Here is a 22331-nt window from a genome sequence, read left to right on the forward strand (position 1 = left end):
TCACCGCGCCCGTCATCATCACGCTCGTTGTGGTGTTCATGGCCACTGTGGTGGTGGTTGATGATGATGATGATGGTGTTTGATGGCGATCATGTTTGATGATGATTGATCTTTATGATTGATGATTGTGGTAATCGATGGTGATGATTGATAATGATGGTAATGATGATGATGATGATCACCACGACAGGGTAAGATCTGCTTGCATGCAGGTGTCCTTGCATGTAAGCAGATTTTTCTGACCTCTGACTCCATTGGTCACCTCCTGAATCAGATCCTCCTACTGCTGGTGGGTCTACAGACCTGGAGTTAGATCTTCTTGCTGCTGATGTGTCTACAGATCTTGAGTTAGATCTCCTTGCTGCTGATGTGTCTGCAGATCTTGAGTTAGATCTCCTTGCTGCTGATGTGTCTGCAGATCTTGAGTTAGATCTCCTTGCTGCTGATGTGTCTACAGATCTTGAGTTAGATCTTCTTGCTGTTGGTAGGTCTACAGACCTGGAGTTAGATCTTCTAGCTGTTGGTAGGTCTACAGACCTTGAGTTAGATCTTCTTGCCGTCGTGTTGAGCTCTTGTCCCTCCCTCCCTCCCTGCCTCCCTCCCTCTTTGACCAACCCCAAGCAGGACACAGTAGTTGGCCTGCAAGCCCTGTCGGCCTTTGCCGCCCTGATGCACAGTGGTGGAGGCAGTGGCGCTGGTGGTGGTGGTGGCGGTATCAAGGCGGTCGTGCTGGACTCGGCTCGCACTTTGCTCCGGGAGGTCTCCATCGACGCCACCAACGCCCTAATCCTGCACCAGGTGCAGCTGCCTCCTCCTGTTCCTGCTCCCCTGGTGTCCTCCTGCATCGTGGAGGCCACGGGCCAGGGCTGCGTGCTCTTCCAGGTGAGGGCGCCGGTGGAGGCCCACACCACAGGGGCGAGGAGATGTTGACTACCTCGCCTGGTCTGCAGGAGGTCGCGGGCTCAATGCCGACCCTGACGATGCCTGTATTTGGCGATGTTCCATACTCGTTGGTTCTATTCGGTAAAGTCACGTAGGTAAAAAAATAAAATACCAAAAATCACGACGTTTCGGCCACAACACACGTGGCCTTCATCAGGTGAAGGGACCGTGCTGTCATGATGACGATGATGATCACCATGACAGGGTAAGATCTAACTCCAGGTCTGTAGACCTACCAACAGGAAGAAGATATAGGCGAGGTGTTAACAAGGCCACTTGTGTTGTGGCCGAAACGTCGTGATTTTTGTTATTTTATTTTTTACCTACGTGACTTTACCGAATAGAACCAAAGAGTATGGATCCCTGCAGTCACGAAAGCTTCAAATCTAGAATTTGGCGAGGTGTTCACTCGGAATCCGATGAGCTATACAGCTGTTTTGTTCACAGATTTCCCAGTCAGGGGCACACGGGGGTAAGAACGTTACAACAACAACAACACAGTTACACAAACACGATAGCAGTGCAAAGTACAAGAAAGTTAAACGCATCACTCAATCACACACAAATACAATGCTAAATCATCCCCATCCTACCAGGCAGAGCCCACTGAGGTATTCGCTCGTTGTTCGCAAGCGACCTGGCCACAAATGATATCTCAACAAAAGTGGCTCATCCTTTGGACATTTATAGCAGCAAAATAATACAAATCCACAAGACCACGGGGAAAGAGAGAGAGAGAGAGACGCAAACTCCAAATATACAGCAGGCGTCAGGGTCGGGATCGAACCTCCGACCTCCTGTGTACCAGGCGAGACGCCGGTTCGACCGAGGGGCACAGTTAGTCTGTGTGTAGGCATTGCTACTCGCTACTAACAGCACTTGCCCCATCAGTCTGTTAGAGGCTACACGGGGGATCTTTGTCTGTGTATAGGCATTGCTACTCGCTACTAACAGAACTTGCCCCAACAGTCTGTTAGAGGCTACACGGGGGATCTTTGTCTGTGTATAGGCATTGCTACTCGCTACTAACAGCACTTGCCCCAACAGTCTGTTAGAGGCTACACGGGGGATCTTTGTCTCTGTATAGGCATTGCTACTCGCTACTAACAGCACTTGCCCCAACAGTCTGTTAGAGGCTACACGGGGGATCTTTGTCTCTGTATAGGCATTGCTACTCGCTACTAACAGCACTTGCCCCAACAGTATGTTTGAGGCTACACGGGGGATCTTTGTCTGTGTATAGGCGCTGCTACTCGCTACTACTAACAGCACTTGCCCCAACAGTATGTTAGAGGCTACACGGGGGATTTTTGTCTGTGTATAGGCGCAGCTACTCGTTACGACTAACAGCACTTGCCCCAACAGTCTGTTCGAGGCTACACGAGGGATCTTTGTCTGTGTATAGGCATTGCTACTCGTTACTAACAGCACTTTGCCCCAACAGTCTGTTAGAGGCTACACGGGGGATCTTTGCCTGTTGTCGCTGCAGGTCTCTCTCAAGTACAACGAACCCCCCAAAGCTTCGAAGCCCAAGTTCAGCCTCTCCGTGGCCACCAACCCGGCAAATTGCTCCAAGGCAGCACGCAAGGGCTTCCAAATCAACGTGGAAGTCAGGTGGCCATTGCATGGGGTTCACGATGGCCGTGTGAGGGGACACTGCACCCAGCATAGCTTAGAGCCTGGGATCGGGCAACGCTGAGTCTATGAGTTTATGGGCAGTGCTGAGTCTCTGAGTCTATAGGCAGTGCTGAGTCTATGGGCAGTGCTGAGACTATGAGTCTATAGGCAGTGCTGAGTCTATGAGTCTATAGGGATTGCTGAGTCTATGAGTCTATAGGCAGTGCTGAGTCTATGAGTCTATGGACAGTGCTGAGTCTATGAGTCTATGGACAGTGCTGAGTCTATGAGTCTATGGACAGTGCTGAGTCTATGAGTCTATGGACAGTGTTGAATCTATGAGTCTATAGGCAGTGCTGAGTCTATGGACAGTGCTGAGTCTATGAGTCTATGGGCAGTGCTGAGTCTATGAGTCTATAGGCAGTGCTGAGTCTATGGACAGTGCTGAGTCTATGAGTCTATGGGCAGTGCTGAGTCTATGAGTCTATGGACAGTGCAGAGTCTATGCGTCTATGGATAGTGCTTAGTCTATGAGTCTATGGACAGTGTTGAATCTATGAGTCTATAGGCAGTACAGAGTCTTTGGGCAGTGCTGAGTCTATGAGTAGGCAGTGCTGAGTCTATGAGTCTATAGGCAGTGCTGAGTCCATGAGTAGGCAGTGCTGAGTCTATGAGTTTATAGACAGTGCTGAGTCTATAGGCAGTGCTGAGTCTATGAGTCTATGGGCAGTGCTGAGTCTATGAGTCTTTGGACAGTGCTGAGTCTATTAGTCTATAGGCAGTGCTGAGTCTATGGGCAGTGTTGAGTCTATGAGTCTATGGGCAGTGCTGAGTCTATGAGTCTATGGACAGTGCTGAGTCTATGCGTCTATGGATAGTGCTTAGTCTATGAGTCTATGGACAGTGTTGAATCTATGAGTCTATAGGCAGTGCTGAGTCTATGAGTTTATGGGCAGTGCTGAGTCTCTGAGTCTATAGGCAGTGCTGAGTCTATGAGCAGTGCTGAGACTATGAGTCTATAGGCAGTGCTGAGTCTATGAGTCTATAGGGATTGCTGAGTCTATGAGTCTATAGGCAGTGCTGAGTCTATGAGTCTATGGGCAGTGCTGAGTCTATGAGTCTATAGGCAGTGCTGAGTCTTTGGACAGTGCTGAGTCTCTGAGTCTATAGGCAGTGCTGAGTCTATGGGCAGTGCTGAGACTATGAGTCTATAGGCAGTGCTGAGTCTATGAGTCTATAGGGATTGCTGAGTCTATGAGTCTATAGGCAGTGCTGAGTCTATGAGTCTATGGGCAGTGCTGAGTCTATGAGTCTATAGGCAGTGCTGAGTCTTTGAGTCTTTGGACAGTGCTGAGTCTATGAGTCTATAGGCAGTGCTGAGTCTATGGGCAGTGCTGAGTCTATGAGTCTATGGGCAGTGCGGAGTCTCTGAGTCTATAGGCAGTGCTGAGTCTATAGGCAGTGCTGAGTCTATGAGTCTATAGGGATTGCTGAGTCTATGAGTCTATAGGCAGTGCTGAGTCTATGAGTCTATGGGCAGTGCTGAGTCTATGAGTCCATAGGCAGTGCTGAGTCTATGAGTCTATAGGCAATGCTGAGTAAATGAGTCTATAGGCAGTGCTGAGTCTATAGGCAGTGCTGAGTCTATGAGTATAGGCAGTGCTGAGTCTATGGGTCTATAGGCAGTGCTGAGTCTATAGACAGTGCTGAGACTATGAGTCTATAGGCAGTGCTGAGTCTATAGGCAGTGCTGAGTCTATAGGCAGTGCTGAGTCTATGAGTATATAGGCAGTGCTGAGTCTATGAGTCTATAGGGATTGCTGAGTCTATGAGTCTATAGGCAGTGCTGAGTCTATGAGTCTATGGGCAGTGCTGAGTCTATGAGTCTATAGGCAGTGCTGAGTCTATGAGTCTATAGGCAGTGCTGAGTCTATGAGTCTATAGGCAGTGCTGAGTCTATAGGCAGTGCTTAGTCTATGAGTCTATGAACAGTGCTGAGTCTATGAGTCTATAGGCAGTGCTGAGTCTATGAGTCTATGGGCAGTGCTGAGTCTATGAGTCCATAGGCAGTGCTGAGTCTATGAGTCTATAGGCAATGCTGAGTAAATGAGTCTATAGGCAGTGCTGAGTCTATAGGCAGTTTTGAGTCTATGAGTATAGGCAGTGCTGAGTCTATGGGTCTATAGGCAGTGCTGAGTCTATAGACAGTGCTGAGACTATGAGTCTATAGGCAGTGCTGAGTCTATAGGCAGTGCTGAGTCTATGAGTATATAGGCAGTGCTGAGTCTATGAGTCTATAGGCAGTGCTGAGTCTATGAGTCTATAGGCAGTGCTGAGTCTATAGGCAGTGCTTAGTCTATGAGTCTATGAACAGTGCTGAGTCTATGAGTCCATAGGCAGTGCTGAGTCTATGAGTCTATAGGCAATGCTGATTAAATTAGTCTATAGGCAGTGCTGAGTCTATGAGTCTATGGGCAGTGCTGAGTCCATGAGTAGGCAGTGCTGAGTCTATGAGTCTATAGACAGTGCTGAGTCTATAGGCAGTGCTGAGTCTATGAGTCTCTGGGCAGTGCTGAGTCTATGAGTCTATAAGCAGTGCTGAGTCTATGGGCAGTGCTGAGTCTATGAGTCTATGGACAGTGCTGAGTCTCTGAGTCTATAGGCAGTGCTGAGTCTATGAGTAGGCAGTGCTGAGTCTATGAATCTATAGGCAGTGCTGAGTCTATGGGCAGTGCTGAGTCTATGAGTCTATAGGCAGTGCTGAGTCTATCAGTCTATAGGGATTGCTGAGTCTATGAGTCTATAGGCACTGCTGAGTCTATGAGTCTATGGGTAGTGCTGAGTCTATGAGTTTGTAGGCAGTGCTGAGTCTATGAGTCTATAGGCAGTGCTGAGTCTATGAGTCTATAGGCAGTGCTGAGTCTATGCGCAGTGCTGAGTCTATGAACAGTGCTGAGTCTATAAGTCCATGGGCAGTGCTGAGTCTATGAGTCTATAGGCAATGCCGAGTAAATGAGTCTATAGGCAGTGCTGAGTCTATAGGCAGTGCTGAGTCTATGGGTCTATAGGCAGTGCTGAGTCTATAGGCAGTGCTGATTCTGAGTCTATAGGCAGTGCTGAGGATATGAGTCTATAGGCAGTGCTGAGGCTATAGGCAGTGCTGAGTCTATGAGTCTATAGGCAGTGCTGAGTCTGAGTCTATAGGCAGTACTGAGTCTATAGGCAGTGCTGAGTCTATGAGTCTATAGGCAGTGCTGAGTCTATAGGCAGTGCTGAGTCTATAGACAGTGCTGAGTCTATAGGCAGTGCTGAGTCTATGAGTCTATAGGCAGTGCTGAGTCCATGAGTAGGCAGTGCTGAGTCTATGAATCTATAGGCAGTGCTGAGTCTATAGGCAGTGCTGAGTCTCTGAGTCTATAGACAGTGCTGAGTCTATGGGCAGTGCTGAGTCTATGAGTCTATAGGCAGTGCTGAGTCTATGAGTCTATAGGCAGTGCTGAGTCTATAGGCAGTGCTGAGTCTATTAGTAGGCAGTGCTGAGTCTATGAGTCTATAGGCGGTGCTGAGTCTATGGGCAGTGCTGAGTCTATGAGTCTATAGGCAGTGCTGAGTCTATGAGTCTATGGGCAGTGCTGAGTCTATGAGTCTATAGGCAGTGCTGAGTCTATGAGTCTATGGGCAGTGCTGAGTCTATGGGCAGTGCTGAGTCTATGAGTCTATAGACAGTGCTGAGTCTATGGGCAGTGCTGAGTCTATGAGTCTATAGACAGTGCTGAGTCTGAGTCTATGGGCAGTGCTGAGTCTATGAGTCTATGGGCAGTGCTGAGTCTATGGGCAGTTCTGAGTCTATGAGTCTATAGACAGTGCTGAGTCTATGGGCAGTGCTGAGTCTATGAGTCTATAGACAGTGCTGAGTCTGAGTCTATGGGCAGTGCTGAGTCTATGAGTCTATGGGCAGTGCTGAGTCTATGGGCAGTGCTGAGTCTATGAGTCTATGGGCAGTGCTGAGTCTATGGGCAGTGCTGAGTCTATGAGTCTATGGGCAGTGCTGAGTCTATAGGCAGTGCTGAGTCTGAGTCTATAGGCAGTGCTGAGTCTATAGGCAGTGCTGAGTCTATGAGTCTGAGTCTATAAGTCTATAGGCAGTGCTGAGTCTATGGACAGTGCTGAGTCTATAGGCAGTGCTGAGTCTATAGGTAGTGCTGAGTCTATGAGTCTTTAGGCAGTGCTGAGTCTATGAGTCTATAGGCAGTGCTGAGTCTATGGGCAGTGCTGAGTCTATAGGCAGTGCTGAGTCTATAGGTAGTGCTGAGTCTATGAGTCTATAGGCAGTGCTGAGTCTATGAGTCTATAGGCAGTGCTGAGTCTATAGGTAGTGCTGAGTCTGAGTCTATAGGCAGTGCTGAGTCTATGGGCAGTGCTGAGTCTGAGTCTATCGACAGTGCTGAGTCTATGAGTCTATAGGCAGTGCTGAGTCTGAGTCTATAGGCAGTGCTGAGTCTGAGTCTATAGGCAGTGCTGAGTCTATAGACAGTGCTGAGTCTATGAGTCTATGGGCAGTGCTGAGTCTGAGTCTATAGGCAGTGCTGAGTCTATGAGTCTATGGGCAGTGCTTAGTCTATGAGTCTATAGACAGTGCTGAGTCTATGAGTCTATGGGCAGTGCTGAGTCTATGAGTCTATGGGCAGTGCTGCTTAATGCACCGCGGACGTCGATCCGAGAGATGGAGGCCTACAAAGTGCGGGAGCCAAACATTGCCATCAATGAGCGTCGCCACGTGACGCTCATCCTCCTCCTCATCCTCCTCCTCATCCTCCTCCTTCTCCCTCCCTCCTTGTGATTTCTCTTCTCCCTCCTTCCCTCCTTCTTCAGCTACCACGGCGAGAGAGGCGAGTCGAACATGGCCCTCGTGGAGGTGAAGATGATCTCCGGGTACAGCCCGGTGAAGTCTTCTCTTAAAGAGGTTGGTGTGTCTCCATCGTCTCCATCGTCATCATCGTCGTCATCGTCGTCGTCGTCATCGTCGTCAATGGCCATCAGCAGCCGTGGTCAATCTGCTGCTGGATGAAAGCTCGTCCACTAACAGTCAGCCACCACCACTTGCGGTGGAACAATCCACAGGCTCCGATGTCACATCACATCACATCACCACTCCAATGTCACATCACATCACATCACCCCTCCGATGTGACATCACATCACATCACCCCTCCGATGTCACATCACATCACAGCTCTGATGTCTCATCACATCACCGCTCCGATGTCACATCACATCACAGCTCCGATGTCACATCACATCACCGCTCCGATGTCACATCACATCACCGCTCCGATGTCACATCACATCACATCACATCCCTCCAATGTCACATCACATCACTGCTCCGATGTCACATCACATCATCACTGCTCTGATGTCACGTCACATCACATCCCTCCAATGTCTCCTGAACCCGCGTATTGTCTCTAACACAGCTGCAGAGTTTCTACGACTTCGTGAAGAAGGTCGAGGTGGATGCAAGCCGCGTGGTCATTTACCTGGACAAGGTGAGCAGCCGGGGAACTCCAACTTGAGTGGTGGTGCTCATGGTGTCTTGGTGTGGGCTGGGACCCCTCCCCACCTCATCCCCCCCCCCTCCTGCCCCCCCCTCCTTCTGCCCCCTCCCTCTTCTCTTTCCCCCTCCTCTCTCTCCCTCCCTCCCCTCCTCCCTCTCCCTCCTCTCTCCCCCCTTCTCCCTCGCTTCCACCCCCTGCTCCTCCCTCTCCCCTCCTCCTCCTCCCCCCCTCCCCCTCCTCCTCCTCCCCCCCTCCTCCTCCCCCTCCTCCTCCTCCTCCTCCCTCTCCCCCTCCTCCTCCCCCTCCCCCTCCTCCTCCCCCCCTCCTCCTCCCCCTCCTCCTCCCCCTCCTCCCTCTCCCCATCCTCCTCCCTCTCCCCCTCCTCCTCCCCCTCCCCCTCCTCCCCCTCCTCCTCCCCCTCCTCCTCCCCCTCCTCCTCCTCCCCCTCCTCCCCCTCCTCCTCCTCCCTCTCCCCCTCCTCCTCCCCCCCTCCCCCCCTCCCCCTCCTCCTCCCCCCCCTCCTCCTCCCCCTCCTCCTCCCTCTCCCCCTCCTCCTCCCCCTCCTCCCCCCCTTCCCCCTCCTCCTCCTCCCCCTCCTCCCCCTCCTCCCCCTCCTCCTCCTCCCTCTCCCCCTCCTCCTCCCCCTCCTCCTCCTCCTCCTCCCCCCCTCCCCCCCTCCCCCTCCTCCTCCCCCCCTCCTCCCCCCCTCCTCCTCCCCCTCCTCCTCCTCCTCCTCCTCCTCCCCCTCCTCCTCCTCCCTCTCCCCCTCCTCCTCCCCCTCCTCCTCCTCCCCCTCCTCCTCCTCCCCCTCCTCCTCCCCCTCCTCCTCCTCCAGTCTAAACACAGATTCTGAGTCATAATCCCCTAACAAGGGATGCGAACCTTCTGATTGGCAGCCACCACGAATCAGAATCTTGATTTCGTCCCCGGAGAAATCCGATGAGCCATGAAGCTCTCTTTTTTTTCCGCAGACGTCCAGCAGGGTCCTGTAAGAAACTATTAAACTATAAACTTATTTTCATTTCACCAGTTGTAAGGCCCCACTAGGCTGCTATTTAGTTGCTCTTTTGTCAGAAGCTACCCCTGGCTATTACGAAATATAGCCGATCAAGGAAGATGCGGCTTGATCGTCATCATCATCATCATCATCGTCGTCTTTCTCATCGTGTGCAAATGTATAGCGGCAGACAAATACTCTACACGCGCGGCGATGTTCATTCGAAATGTGGAGAGAGAGAGAGAGACAAGCAGACTCAGCAGCAGGCATTAAGGTCGGAATTGCATCCACGACCTCTTGTATACAAGGCGAGGTAGTTAACATCTCCTAGCACCGTCATGATGATGATGATGATGGTGATACTGAGAGAGAGAGAGACACGCAAAGTCCAAACATACAGCAGGCATCGTCAGGGTGGGGATTAAACCCACGACCTCCTGTACACCAGGCGAGGTAGTTAACATCTCCTAGTCACCGTGATGATGATGATGATGGTGATAGAGAGAGAGAGAGAGAGACACGCAAAGTCCAAACATACAGCAGGCATCGTCAGGGTGGGGATTAAACCCACGACCTCCTGTACACCAGGCGAGGTAGTTAACATCTCCTAGTCACCGTGATGATGATGATGATGGTGATAGAGAGAGAGAGAGAGAGACACGCAAAGTCCAAACATACAGCAGGCATCGTCAGGGTGGGGATTAAACCCACGACCTCCTGTACACCAGGCGAGGTAGTTAACATCTCCTAGTCACCGTGATGTCCAGTAGGGGGCGCTGTCGTTCTGACCCATCTGAATCGAACATATTCCAAACCGTCTGCAACGTTGCCACACAACAACGTTGCCACACAACAACGTTGCCACACAACAACGTTGCCACACAACAACGTTGCCACACAACAACGTTGCCACAACAACGTTGCCACACAACAACGTTGCCACAACAACGTTGCCACACAACAACGTTGCCACACAACAACGTTGCCACAACAACGTTGCCACACAACAACGTTGCCACAACAACGTTGCCACAACAACGTTGCCACAACAACGTTGCCACAACAACGTTGCCACAACAACGTTGCCACACAACAATGTTGCCACACAACAACGTTGCAACTACAACGTTGCCACACAAACAACGTTGCCACAACAACGTTGCCACACAACAACGTTGCCACAACAATGTTGCCACGCAGCAACGTTGCCACAACAACGTTGCCACACAACAACGTTGCCACACAAACAACGTTGCCACACAACAACGTTGCCACTCAACAACGTTGCCACAACAACGTTGCCACAACAACGTTGCCACAACAACGTTGCCACACAACAACGTTGCCACAACAACGTTGCCACACAACAACGTTGCCACTCAACAATGTTGCCACACAACAATGTTGCCACACAACAACGTTGCCACTACAACGTTGCCACAACAACGTTGCCACAACAACGTTGCCACTAGAACGTTGCCACAACAACGTTGTCACAACAACATTGCCACAACAACGTTGCCACACAACAACGTTGCCACAACAACGTTGCCACAACAACGTTGCCACAACAACGTTGCCACAACAACGTTGCCACACAACAATGTTGCCACACAACAACGTTGCCACACAACAACGTTGCCACAACAATGTTGCCACGCAGCAACGTTGCCACAACAACGTTGCCACACAACAACGTTGCCACACAAACAACGTTGCCACACAACAACGTTGCCACTCAACAACGTTGCCACAACAACGTTGCCACAACAACGTTGCCACAACAACGTTGCCACACAACAACGTTGCCACAACAACGTTGCCACAACAATGTTGCCACAACAACGTTGCCACACAACAACGTTGCCACACAACAAAGCTGCCACAACAACGTTGCCACAACAACGTTGTCACAACAACGTTGTCACAACAACATTGCCACAACAACGTTGCCACACAACAACGTTGCCACACAACAATGCTGCCACACAACAACGTTGCCACAACAACGTTGTCACACAACAACGTTGCCACAACAATGTTGCCACAACAACGTTGCCACACAACAACGTTGCCACACAACAACGTTGCCACACAACAACGTTACCACAACAACGTTGCCACACAACAACGTTGCCACACAACAACGTTGCCACAACAACGTTGCCACACAACAACGTTGCCACACAACAACGTTGCCACAACAACGTTGCCACACAACAACGTTGCCACACAACAACGTTGCCACACAACAACGTTGCCACTCAACAATGTTGCCACACAACAATGTTGCCACACAACAACGTTGCCACAACAACGTTGTCACAACAACATTGCCACAACAACGTTGTCACAACAACATTGCCACAACAACGTTGCCACACAACAACGTTGCCACACAACAACGTTGCCACACAACAACGTTGCCACACAACAACGTTGCCACACAACAACGTTGCCACACAACAACGTTGCCACACAACAACGTTGCCACTACAACGTTGCCACAACAACGTTGTCACAACAACATTGCCACAACAACGTTGCCACACAACAACGTTGCCACACAACAACGTTGCCACACAACAACGTTGCCACACAACAACGTTGCCACACAACAACGTTGCCACAACAACGTTGCCACACAACAACGTTGCCACAACAACGTTGCCACTACAACGTTGCCACACAACAACGTTGTCACACAACAACATTGCCACAACAACGTTGCCACTACAACGTTGCCACACAACAACGTTGCCACAACAACGTTGCCACACAACAACGTTGCCACACAACAACGTTGCCACAACAACGTTGCCACAACAACGTTGACACACAACAACGTTGCCACAACAACGTTGCCACACAACAACGTTGCCACACAACAACGTTGCCACAACAACGTTGCCACAACAACGTTGCCACACAACAACGTTGCCACAACAACGTTGCCACAACAACGTTGCCACACAACAACGTTGCCACAACAACGTTGCCACACAACAACGTTGCCACAACAACGTTGCCACACAACAACGTTGCCACACAACAACGTTGCCACAACAACGTTGCCACAACAACGTTGCCACTACAACGTTGCCACAACAACGTTGCCACACAACAACGTTGCCACACAACAACGTTGTCACACAACAACGTTGCCACAACAACGTTGCCACACAACAAAGCTGCCACAACAACGTTGTTGCCACAACAACGTTGCCACACAACAACGTTGTCACACAACAACGTTGCCACACAACAACGTTGCCACGCAACAACGTTGCCACACAACAACGTTGTCACACAACAACGTTGTCACACAACAACGTTGTCACAACAACGTTGCCACAACAACGTTGCCACAACAACGTTGCCACAACAACGTTGCCACACAACAACGTTGCCACACAACAACGTTGCCACTACAACGTTGTCACACAACAACGTTGCCACAACAACGTTGCCACACAACAACGTTGCCACACAACAACGTTGCCACAACAACGTTGCCACAACAACGTTGCCACACAACAACGTTGCCACACAACAACGTTGCCACACAACAACGTTGCCACACAACAACGTTGCCACACAACAACGTTGCCACAACAACGTTGCCACAACAACGTTGCCACACAACAATGTTGCCACAACAACGTTGTCACACAACAACGTTGCCACACAACAACGTTGCCACAACAACGTTGTCACAACAACGTTGTTGTGTGGCAACGTTGCCACAACAACGTTGTCACACAACAACGCTGCCACACAACAACGTTGCCACAACAACGTTGCCACACAACAACGTTGCCACAACAACGTTGTCACACAACAACGTTGCCACACAACAACGTTGCCACAACAACGTTGCCACACAACAACGTTGCCACACAACAACGTCACACAACAACGTTGTCACACAACAACGTTGTCACACAACAACGTTGCCACACAACAACGTTGTCACAACAACGTTGTCACACAACAACGTTGCCACTCAACAATGCTGCCACACAACAACGTTGCCACAACAATGTTGCCACAACAATGTTGCCACAACAATGTTGCCACAACAACGTTGTCACACAACAATGTTGCCACACAACAACGTTGCCACTCAACAATGCTGCCACACAACAACGTTGCCACAACAATGTTGCCACAACAATGTTGCCACAACAATGTTGCCACAACAACGTTGCCACAACAACGTTGCCACACAACAATGCTGCCACACAACAACGTTGCCACAACAACAACGACATCGGCCTACCACGTGTTTTTTCCCCCCCGTGTTCACACTAAGTTTCCCTTTATCTTATTTTCCTCTTGCCGAGCGAGCGAGGGTTGTCCACCTCTCGTTGTCGGATGCCGTTCGCAAATTTTGAATCCAACCTCCCCTAGGTCGACAAGAAGCCAATGGCCCTGAAGCTGTCCGTCACTCAAGACATTGCCGTGGACAACCTGCAACCGGCCACCGTCAGAGTCTACGATTACTATGCCACAGGTGAGTAGGGCCCACTGCCTCAGAGTGTAGATTACTACTCTACAGGTGTGTAGGGTAGACTGTGTCAGAGTGTAGATTACTACTCTACAGGTGTGTAGGGTAGACTGTGTCAGAGTGTAGATTACTACTCTACAGGTGTGTAGGGTACACTGTGTCAGAGTGTAGATTACTACTCTACAGGTGTGTAGGGTAGACTGTGTCAGAGTGTAGATTACTACTCTACAGGTGTGTAGGGTCCACTGCCTCAGAGTGTAGATTACTACTCTGCAGGTGAGTAGGGTACACTGTGTCAGAGTGTAGATTACTACTCTACAGGTGTGTAGGGCCCACTGCGTCAGAGTGTAGATTACTACTCTGCAGGTGAGTAGGGTCCACTGTGTCAGAGTGTAGATTACTACTCTACAGGTGTGTAGGGTCCACTGTGTCAGAGTGTAGATTACTACTCTACAGGTGAGTAGGGCCCACTGTGTCAGAGTGTAGATTACTACTCTACAGGTGTGTAGGGTTCACTGTGTCAGAGTGTAGATTACTACTCTACAGGTGTGTAGGGTCTACTGTGTCAGAGTGTAGATTACTACTCTACAGGTGAGTAGGGCCCACTGCCTCAGAGTGTAGATTACTACTCTACAGGTGTGTAGGGTCCACTGCGTCAGAGTGTAGATTACTACTCTACAGGTGTGTAGGGTCCACTGTGTCAGAGTGTAGATTACTACTCTACAGGTGAGTAGGGCCCACTGTGTCAGAGTGTAGATTACTACTCTACAGGTGTGTAGGGTTCACTGTGTCAGAGTGTAGATTACTACTCTACAGGTGTGTAGGGTCTACTGTGTCAGAGTGTAGATTACTACTCTACAGGTGAGTAGGGCCCACTGCCTCAGAGTGTAGATTACTACTCTACAGGTGAGTAGGGCCCACTGTGTCAGAGTGTAGATTACTACTCTACAGGTGTGTAGGGTCCACTGTGTCAGAGTGTAGATTACTACTCTACAGGTGTGTAGGGTCCACTGTGTCAGAGTGTAGATTACTACTCTACAGGTGTGTAGGGTCCACTGTGTCAGAGTGTAGATTACTACTCTACAGGTGAGTAGGGTCCACTGTGTCAGAGTGTAGATTACTACTCTACAGGTGTGTAGGGCCCACTGTGTCAGAGTGTAGATTACTACTTTACAGGTGAGTAGGGTCCACTGTGTCAGAATGTAGATTACTACTCTACAGGTGTGTAGGGTCCACTGTGTCAGAGTGTAGATTACTACTCTACAGGTGAGTAGGGTCCACTGTCTCAGAGTGTAGATTACTACTCTACAGGTGAGTAGGGTCCACTGTGTCAGAGTGTAGATTACTACTCTACAGGTGTGTAGGGTCCACTGTGTCAGAGTGTAGATTACTACTCTACAGGTGTGTAGGGTACACTGTGTCAGAGTGTAGATTACTACTCTACAGGTGAGTAGGGCCCACTGCATCAGAGTGTAGATTACTACTCTACAGGTGTGTAGGGTCCACTGCGTCAAAGTGTAGATTACTACTCTACAGGTGTGTAGGGTCCACTGTGTCAGAGTGTAGATTACTACTCTGCAGGTGAGTAGGGTACACTGTGTCAGAGTGTAGATTACTACTCTACAGGTGTGTAGGGCCCACTGTGTCAGAGTGTAGATTACTACTCTACAGGTGTGTAGGGTTCACTGTGTCAGAGTGTAGATTACTACTCTACAGGTGTGTAGGGTCCACTGCGTCAGAGTGTAGATTACTACTCTACAGGTGAGTAGGGTCCACTGTGTCAGAGTGTAGATTACTACTCTACAGGTGAGTGGGGTCCACTGTGTCAGTGTAGATTACTACTCTACAGGTGTGTAGGGTCCACTGCGTCAGAGTGTAGATTACTACTCTACAGGTGTGTAGGGTCCACTGTGTCAGAGTGTAGATTACTACTCTACAGGTGAGTAGGGCCCACTGTGTCAGAGTGTAGATTACTACTCTACAGGTGAGTAGGGCCCACTGTGTCATAGTGTAGATTACTACTCTACAGGTGTGTAGGGTCCACTGTGTCAGAGTGTAGATTACTACTCTACAGGTGAGTAGGGTCCACTGTGTCAGAGTGTAGATTACTACTCTACAGGTGAGTAGGGTCCACTGTCTCAGAGTGTAGATTACTACTCTACAGGTGTGTAGGGCCCACTGCGTCAGAGTGTAGATTACTACTCTACAGGTGTGTAGGGTCCACTGTGTCAGTGTACGATTACTACTCTACAGGTGTGTAGGGTCCACTGTGTCAGAGTGTAGCTTACTACTCTACAGGTGTGTAGGGCCCACTGCGTCAGAGTGTAGATTACTACTCTACAGGTGTGTAGGGTCCACTGTGTCAGAGTGTAGATTACTACTCTACAGGTGAGTAGGGCCCACTGTGTCAGAATGTAGATTACTACTCTACAGGTGAGTAGGGCCCACTGCGTCAGAGTGTAGATTACTACTCTACAGGTGAGTAGGGTCCACTGTCAGAGTGTAGATTACTACTCTACAGGTGTGTAGGGTCCACTGTGTCAGAGTGTAGATTACTACTCTACAGGTGAGTAGGGTCCACTGTGTCAGAGTGTAGATTACTACTCTACAGGTGAGTAGGGCCCACTGCGTCAGAGTGTAGATTACTACTCTACAGGTGAGTGGGGTCCACTGCGTCAGAGTGTAGATTACTACTCTACAGGTGAGTAGGGTCCACTGTCTCAGAGTGTAGATTACTACTCTATAGGTGTGTAGGGTCCACTGTGTCAGAGTGTAGATTACTACTCTACAGGTGAGTAGGGCCCACTGTGTCAGAGTGTAGATTACTACTCTACAGGTGATTAGGGCCCACTGCGTCAGAGTGTAGATTACTACTCTACAGGTGTGTAGGGTCCACTGTGTCAGAGTGTAGATTACTACTCTACAGGTGAGTAGGGTCCACTGTGTCAGAGTGTAGATTACTACTCTACAGGTGAGTAGGGTCCACTGTGTCAGAGTGTAGATTACTATGCCACAGGTGAGTAGGGCCCACTGTGTCAGAGTGTAGATTACTACTCTACAGGTGTGTAGGGCCCACTGTGTCAGAGTGTAGATTACTACTCTACAGGTGTGTAGGGTACACTGTGTCAGAGTGTAGATTACTACTCTACAGGTGAGTGGGGTCTACTGTAACGCTACGCAGGCTGCGTGGGTGACCTTTGTTTGTGTCTCTCTGTCTCTACATTTGTCTTGTCTCTCTACCTGGTCTTGTCTCTCTACCTTTGTCTTGTCTCTCTACCTTTGTCTTGTCTCTCTACCTTTGTCTTGTCTCTCTACCTGGTCTTGTCTCTCTACCTTTGTCTTGTCTCTCTACCTTTGTCTTGTCTCGCTATCTGGTCTTGTCTCTCTTCCTTTGTCTTGTCTCTCTACCTTTGTCTTGTCTCTCTACCTGGTCTTGTCTCTCTACCTTTGTCTTGTCTCTCTACCTTTGTCTTGTCTCTCTATCTGGTCTTGTCTCTCTACCTTTGTCTTGTCTCTCTACCTTTGTCTTGTCTCTCTACCTTTGTCTTGTCTCTCTACCTGGTCTTGTCTCTCTACCTTTGTCTTGTCTCTCTACCTTTGTCTTGTCTCTCTACCTTTGTCTTGTCTCTCTACCTCTGTCTTTGTCTCTCTACCTTTGTCTTGTCTCTCTACCTTTGTCTTGTCTCTCTACCTTTGTCTTGTCTCTCTACCTTTGTCTTGTCTCTCTCTACCTTTATCTTGTCTCTCTACCTTTGTCTTGTCTCTCTACCTTTGTCTTGTCTCTCTACCTTTGTCTTGTCTCTCTACCTTTGTCTTGTCTCTCTACCTTTGTCTTGTCTCTCTACCTTTGTCTTGACTCTCTACCTTTGTCTTGTCTCTCTACCTGGTCTTGTCTCTCTACCTTTGTCTTGTCTCTCTACCTTTGTCTTGTCTCTCTACCTTTGTCTTGTCTCTCTACCTTTGTCTTGTCTCTCTACCTTTGTCTTGTCTCTCTACCTTTGTCTTGTCTCTCTACCTTTGTCTTGTCTCTCCACTTCCACAGAGGATGCAGCGACGTCCATGTACAGCGCTCCGTGCACTCACAGCCAGTGAGACAGCAGCGGTCGCTAGGCAACCAGAGCACAGGTAACCTGGGGGGGTGTGAGATTGGTGGTAACATGGGGGTGGGGTTGGTGGTAACGTGGCGGTGGGTGGGGTTGGTGGTAACCTGGGGGTGGGGTTGGTGGTAACCTGGGGGGTGGGGTTGGTGGTAACCTGGGGGGGTGTGAGATTGGTGGTAACATGGGGGTGGGTGGGGTTGGTGGTAACGTGGCGGGGTGGGGTTGGTGGTAACCTGGCGGAGGGGTTGGTGGTAACCTGGGGGGGGTTGGTGGTAACCTGGGGGGTGGGGTTGGTGGTAACCTGGGGGTGGGGTTGGTGGTAACCTGGGGGGTGTGAGATTGGTGGTAACGTGGCGGGGTGGGGTTGGTGGTAACCTGGCGGTGGGGTTGGTGGTAACCTGGGGGTGGGGTTGGTGGTAACGTGGCGGGGTGGGGTTGGTGGTAACCTGGGGGGTGGGGTTGGTGGTAACCTGGGGGGTGGGGTTGGTGGTAACCTGGCGGTGGGGTTGGGGGTAACCTGGCGGTGGGTGGGGTTGGTGGTAACCTGGTGGGGTGAGATTGGTGGTATCCTGGCATGGTGGGGTTGGTGGTAACCTGGCGGTGGGGTTGGTGGTAACCTGGGGGGTGGGTGGGGTTGGTGGTAACCTGGGGGTGGGGTTGGTGGTAACGTGGCGGGGTGGGGTTGGTGGTAACGTGGGGGTGGGGTTGGTGGTAACCTGGGGGGGGGTTGGTGGTAACATGGGGGTGGGTGGGGTTGGTGGTAACCTGGGGGGGGTTGGTGGTAACCTGGGGGTGGGGTTGGTGGTAACCTGGGGGGTGGGGTTGGTGGTAACCTGGGGGTAGGGTTGGTGGTAACCTGGCGGTGGGGTTGGGGGTAACCTGGCGGTGGGTGGGGTTGGTGGTAACCTGGCGGTGGGTGGGGTTGGTGGTAACCTGGGGGGGGTGGGGTTGGTGGTAACGTGGGGGGGGTTGGTGGTAACCTGGCGGTGGGGTTGGTGGTAACGTGGCGGTGGGGTTGGTGGTAACGTGGCGGGGTGGGGTTGGTGGTAACCTGGCGGTGGGGTTGGTGGTAACCTGGGGGGTGGGGTTGGTGGTAACCTGGGGGGGGTGGGGTTGGTGGTAACCTGGCGGTGGGGTTGGTGGTAACCTGGGGGGTGGGGTTGGTGGTAACCTGGGGGGGGTGGGGTTGGTGGTAACCTGGGGGGGGTTGGTGGTAACCTGGGGGGGGTTGGTGGTAACCTGGCGGTGGGGTTGGGGGTAACCTGGGGGGGGTTGGTGGTAACCTGGGGGGGGTTGGTGGTAACCTGGGGGTGGGGTTGGGGGTAACCTGGGGGGGGTTGGTGGTAACCTGGGGGTGGGGTTGGTGGTAACCTGGGGGGTGGGGTTGGTGGTAACCTGGGGGTGGGGTTGGTGGTAACCTGGGGGTGGGGTTGGTGGTAACCTGGGGGGTGGGGTTGGTGGTAACCTGGCATGGTGGGGTTGGTGGTAACCTGGGGGGTGGGGTTGGTGGTAACCTGGGGGTGGGGTTGGTGGTAACCTGGGGGTGGGGTTGGTGGTAACCTGGGGGGTGGGGTTGGTGGTAACCTGGGGGGTGGGGTTGGTGGTAACCTGGGGGTGGGGTTGGTGGTAACCTGGCGGTGGGGTTGGTTTCAACCTTGGGTTGTGCTGTATGCGTGAGTTGTGTGTGCTGTGTGTGAGTGCTGTATGTATGTATGTGAGTGTGCTGTATATATGCGTGAGTGGTGTGTGTGCTGTATGTGAGTGCTGTATGTATGCGAGTGCTGTATGTATGTATGTGTGCTGTATGTATGAGTGCTGTATGTGAGTGCTGTATGTATGTATGAGTGCTGTATGTATGTGTGAGTGCTGTATGTATGTATGTGTGCTGTATGTATGAGTGCTGTATGTATGTGTGAGTGAGTGGTGTGTGTATGAGTGCTGTATGTATGAGTGAGTGGTATGTGAGTGCTGTATGTATGTGTGAGTGAGTGGTGTATATTTGCTGTGTGTGTGTGCTGTGTGTATAAGTGAGTGGCGTTTGTGTGCTGTATGTATGAGTGGTGTGTGAGTGCTGTATGTATATGTGTGTGCTGTGTGTATAAGTGAGTGGCGTTTGTGTGCTGTATGTATGAGTGGTGTGTGAGTGCTGTATGTATATGTGTGTGCTGTGTGTATAAGTGAGTGGCGTTTGTGTGCTGTATGTATGTGTGAGTGAGTGGTGTGTGTATGAGTGCTGTATGTATGTGTGAGTGGTGTATATGTGTGTGCTGTATGTATGAGTGGTGTATGTATGTGTGTGTGCTGTATGTATGAGTAGTGTATGTATGTGTGAGTGAGTGGTGTGTGTATGAGTGCTGTATGTATGAGTGAGTGGTGTATGTATGTGTGTGTGCTGTGTGTATGAGTGCTGTATGTATGAGTGGTGTGTGTATGTATGTACGAGTGCTGTATGTGAGCGCTGTACGTGAGCGCTGTGCGTATGTGTGAGTGAGTGGTGTGTGAGTGCTGTATGTATGTAAGAGTGCTGTATGTGTGAGTGAGTGGTGTATGAGTGGTGTATGTATGTACGAGTGCTGTATGTGTGCTGTACGTGAGCGCTGTGCGTATGCGTCGTGCGTGAGTCCCATCTCGCCCCAGCTAACCCTCCGGTGTGCTCCCACAGGAATCCTCAGCACGTGGCCAGCCAACTCAACGCTGCCCCCACTCTGCGGCTTCTTCCCATCGTTGCCTCCGAACGTCGCTGTGTGTAGAACGTCGCTGTGTGTAGAACGTCGCTTGTGTGTAGAACGTCGCTTGTGTGTCAAACGTCGCTTGTGTATTGAACGTCGCTGTGTGTAGAACGTCGCTTGTGTGTAGAACGTCGCTTGTGTGTCAAACGTCGCTTGTGTATTGAACGTCGCTGTGTGTAGAACGTCGCTTGTGTGTAGAACGTCGCTTGTGTGTCAAACGTCGCTTGTGTATTGAACGTCGCTGTGTGTAGAACGTCGCTTGTGTGTAGAACGTCGCTTGTGTGTCAAACGTCGCTTGTGTATTGAACGTCGCTGTGTGTAGAACGTCGCTGTGTATTGAACGTCGCTGTGAGTCAAACGTCTCTGTGTATTGAACGTCGCTGTGTATTGAACGTCGCTTGTGAGTCAAACATCGCTGTGTATTGAACTTCACTGTGTATCAAACGTCGCTGTGTATTGAACGTCGCTGTGTATTGAACGTCGCTGTGCGTTGAACGTCTCTGTGTATTGAACGTCGCTTGTGAGTCAAACGTCGCTTGTGTATTGAACGTTGCTGTGTATTGAACGTCGCTGTGTATTGAACGTCGCTGTGTATCGAACGTCGCTGTGTGTAGAACGTCGCTTGTGAGTCAAACGTCGCTGTGTATAGAACGTCGCTGTGTATTGAACGTCGCTTGTGAGTCAAACGTCGCTGTGTATTGAACTTCACTGTGTATTCAACGTCGCTGTGTGTTGAACGTCGCTGTGTGTAGAACGTCGCTGTGTATTGAACGTCGCTTGTGAGTCAAACGTGGCTGTGTATTGAACGTCGCTTGTGAGTCAAACGTCACTGTGTATTGAACGTCGCTGTGTATTGAACGTCGCTGTGTGTCAAACGTCGTTTGTGTATCGAACGTCGCTTGCGTATCGATGTTGCAGGACGTGCAAGCTACCCAATAATAATAAAAAACCCTTTCGGTGCGGCCTGGCCGTAGACCGCCGGGGGCCTCGTGCTGGGCGTGTTTGTTTCCGCTTGTTCTTTTACAGCCTCCGTTTGCATTTTTCGATTTAAAGCTTTTCGTTTCCGCGGGGATTCATATTCTTGGTTCTTTCGGTAAAGTCACCACCGCGTAAGAAGGGAAACAATGAAATAATTTTAAAAAATATAAAACAATGAAATTCTCACGACGTTTCGACTGCTACACAAGCAGTGATTATCATCACTTGATGATGATTGAGAATTTTATTGTTTTATATTTTTATTATTTTATTGTTTCCCTTCTACGTGACTTTACAAGATTAGATAAATTTTGATTTAAAGCTTTCGTGACTGCAGGGATTCATATTCTTTGGTTCTTTCGGTAAAGTCACCACCGCGTAAGAAGGGAAACAGTAAAATAAAAAAAAATAAAAAAAAAATTCTCACGACGTTTCGACTGCAGCACAAGCGGCAATCATCATCAGGTGTGAAAACCACTGCAAGAACAATTTGAAAAAAAGTGGCGATGGCGTTTGAGAAATGTGACGTCACGTCAAAATGCGCAACTTCAAATAAATATAGAATCATATTCTTGGTTCTTTCGGTAAAGTCATCGCATAGAAGGGAAACAATAAAATAATAAAAAATATAAAACAATACAATTCTCACGAGGTTTCGACTGCAACACAAGCAATCATCATCAGGTGTGAAAACCACAGCAAGAACAATTTTCTGATGATGATTGCTTGTATTGCAGTCGAAACGTCGTGAGAATTTTATTGTTTTATGTTTTTTTTAATTTTAAACATTTTCTTGGGTAGTGAGACACTGCTAGTGAGACAGTGGGTAGTGACACACTGGTAGTGAGACACTGGGTAGTGAGACACTGGGTAGTGAGACACTGGGTAGTGAGACACTGG

The 22331-nt window shown here is 50.1% G+C and overlaps 1 protein-coding gene across 1 annotated transcript in view; it reads left to right on the top strand.

The window, feature by feature from the left end:
• The window catches only part of LOC116957128 (alpha-2-macroglobulin), a 100358-nt gene extending 78908 nt beyond the window's left edge, over positions 1-21450 (top strand). Inside the window, exons 27-33 of the mRNA XM_076055185.1 lie at positions 625-882; positions 2432-2556; positions 7432-7522; positions 8037-8108; positions 13528-13630; positions 17667-17749; positions 20387-21450. Of these exons, the coding sequence (XP_075911300.1) occupies positions 625-882; positions 2432-2556; positions 7432-7522; positions 8037-8108; positions 13528-13630; positions 17667-17716 (699 nt within the window). The 3' untranslated portion in view covers positions 17717-17749; positions 20387-21450. The remainder of the gene's footprint in view (positions 1-624; positions 883-2431; positions 2557-7431; positions 7523-8036; positions 8109-13527; positions 13631-17666; positions 17750-20386) is intronic.
• The last annotated feature ends 881 nt before the right edge of the window (positions 21451-22331 follow it).

This window comes from Petromyzon marinus, chromosome 70 (genome assembly GCF_048934315.1).
Source record: "Petromyzon marinus isolate PM22_M1 ecotype Great Lakes invasive population chromosome 70, UKy_Petmar_22M1.pri1.0, whole genome shotgun sequence".
Taxonomy (NCBI): Eukaryota; Metazoa; Chordata; class Hyperoartia; order Petromyzontiformes; family Petromyzontidae; genus Petromyzon; species Petromyzon marinus.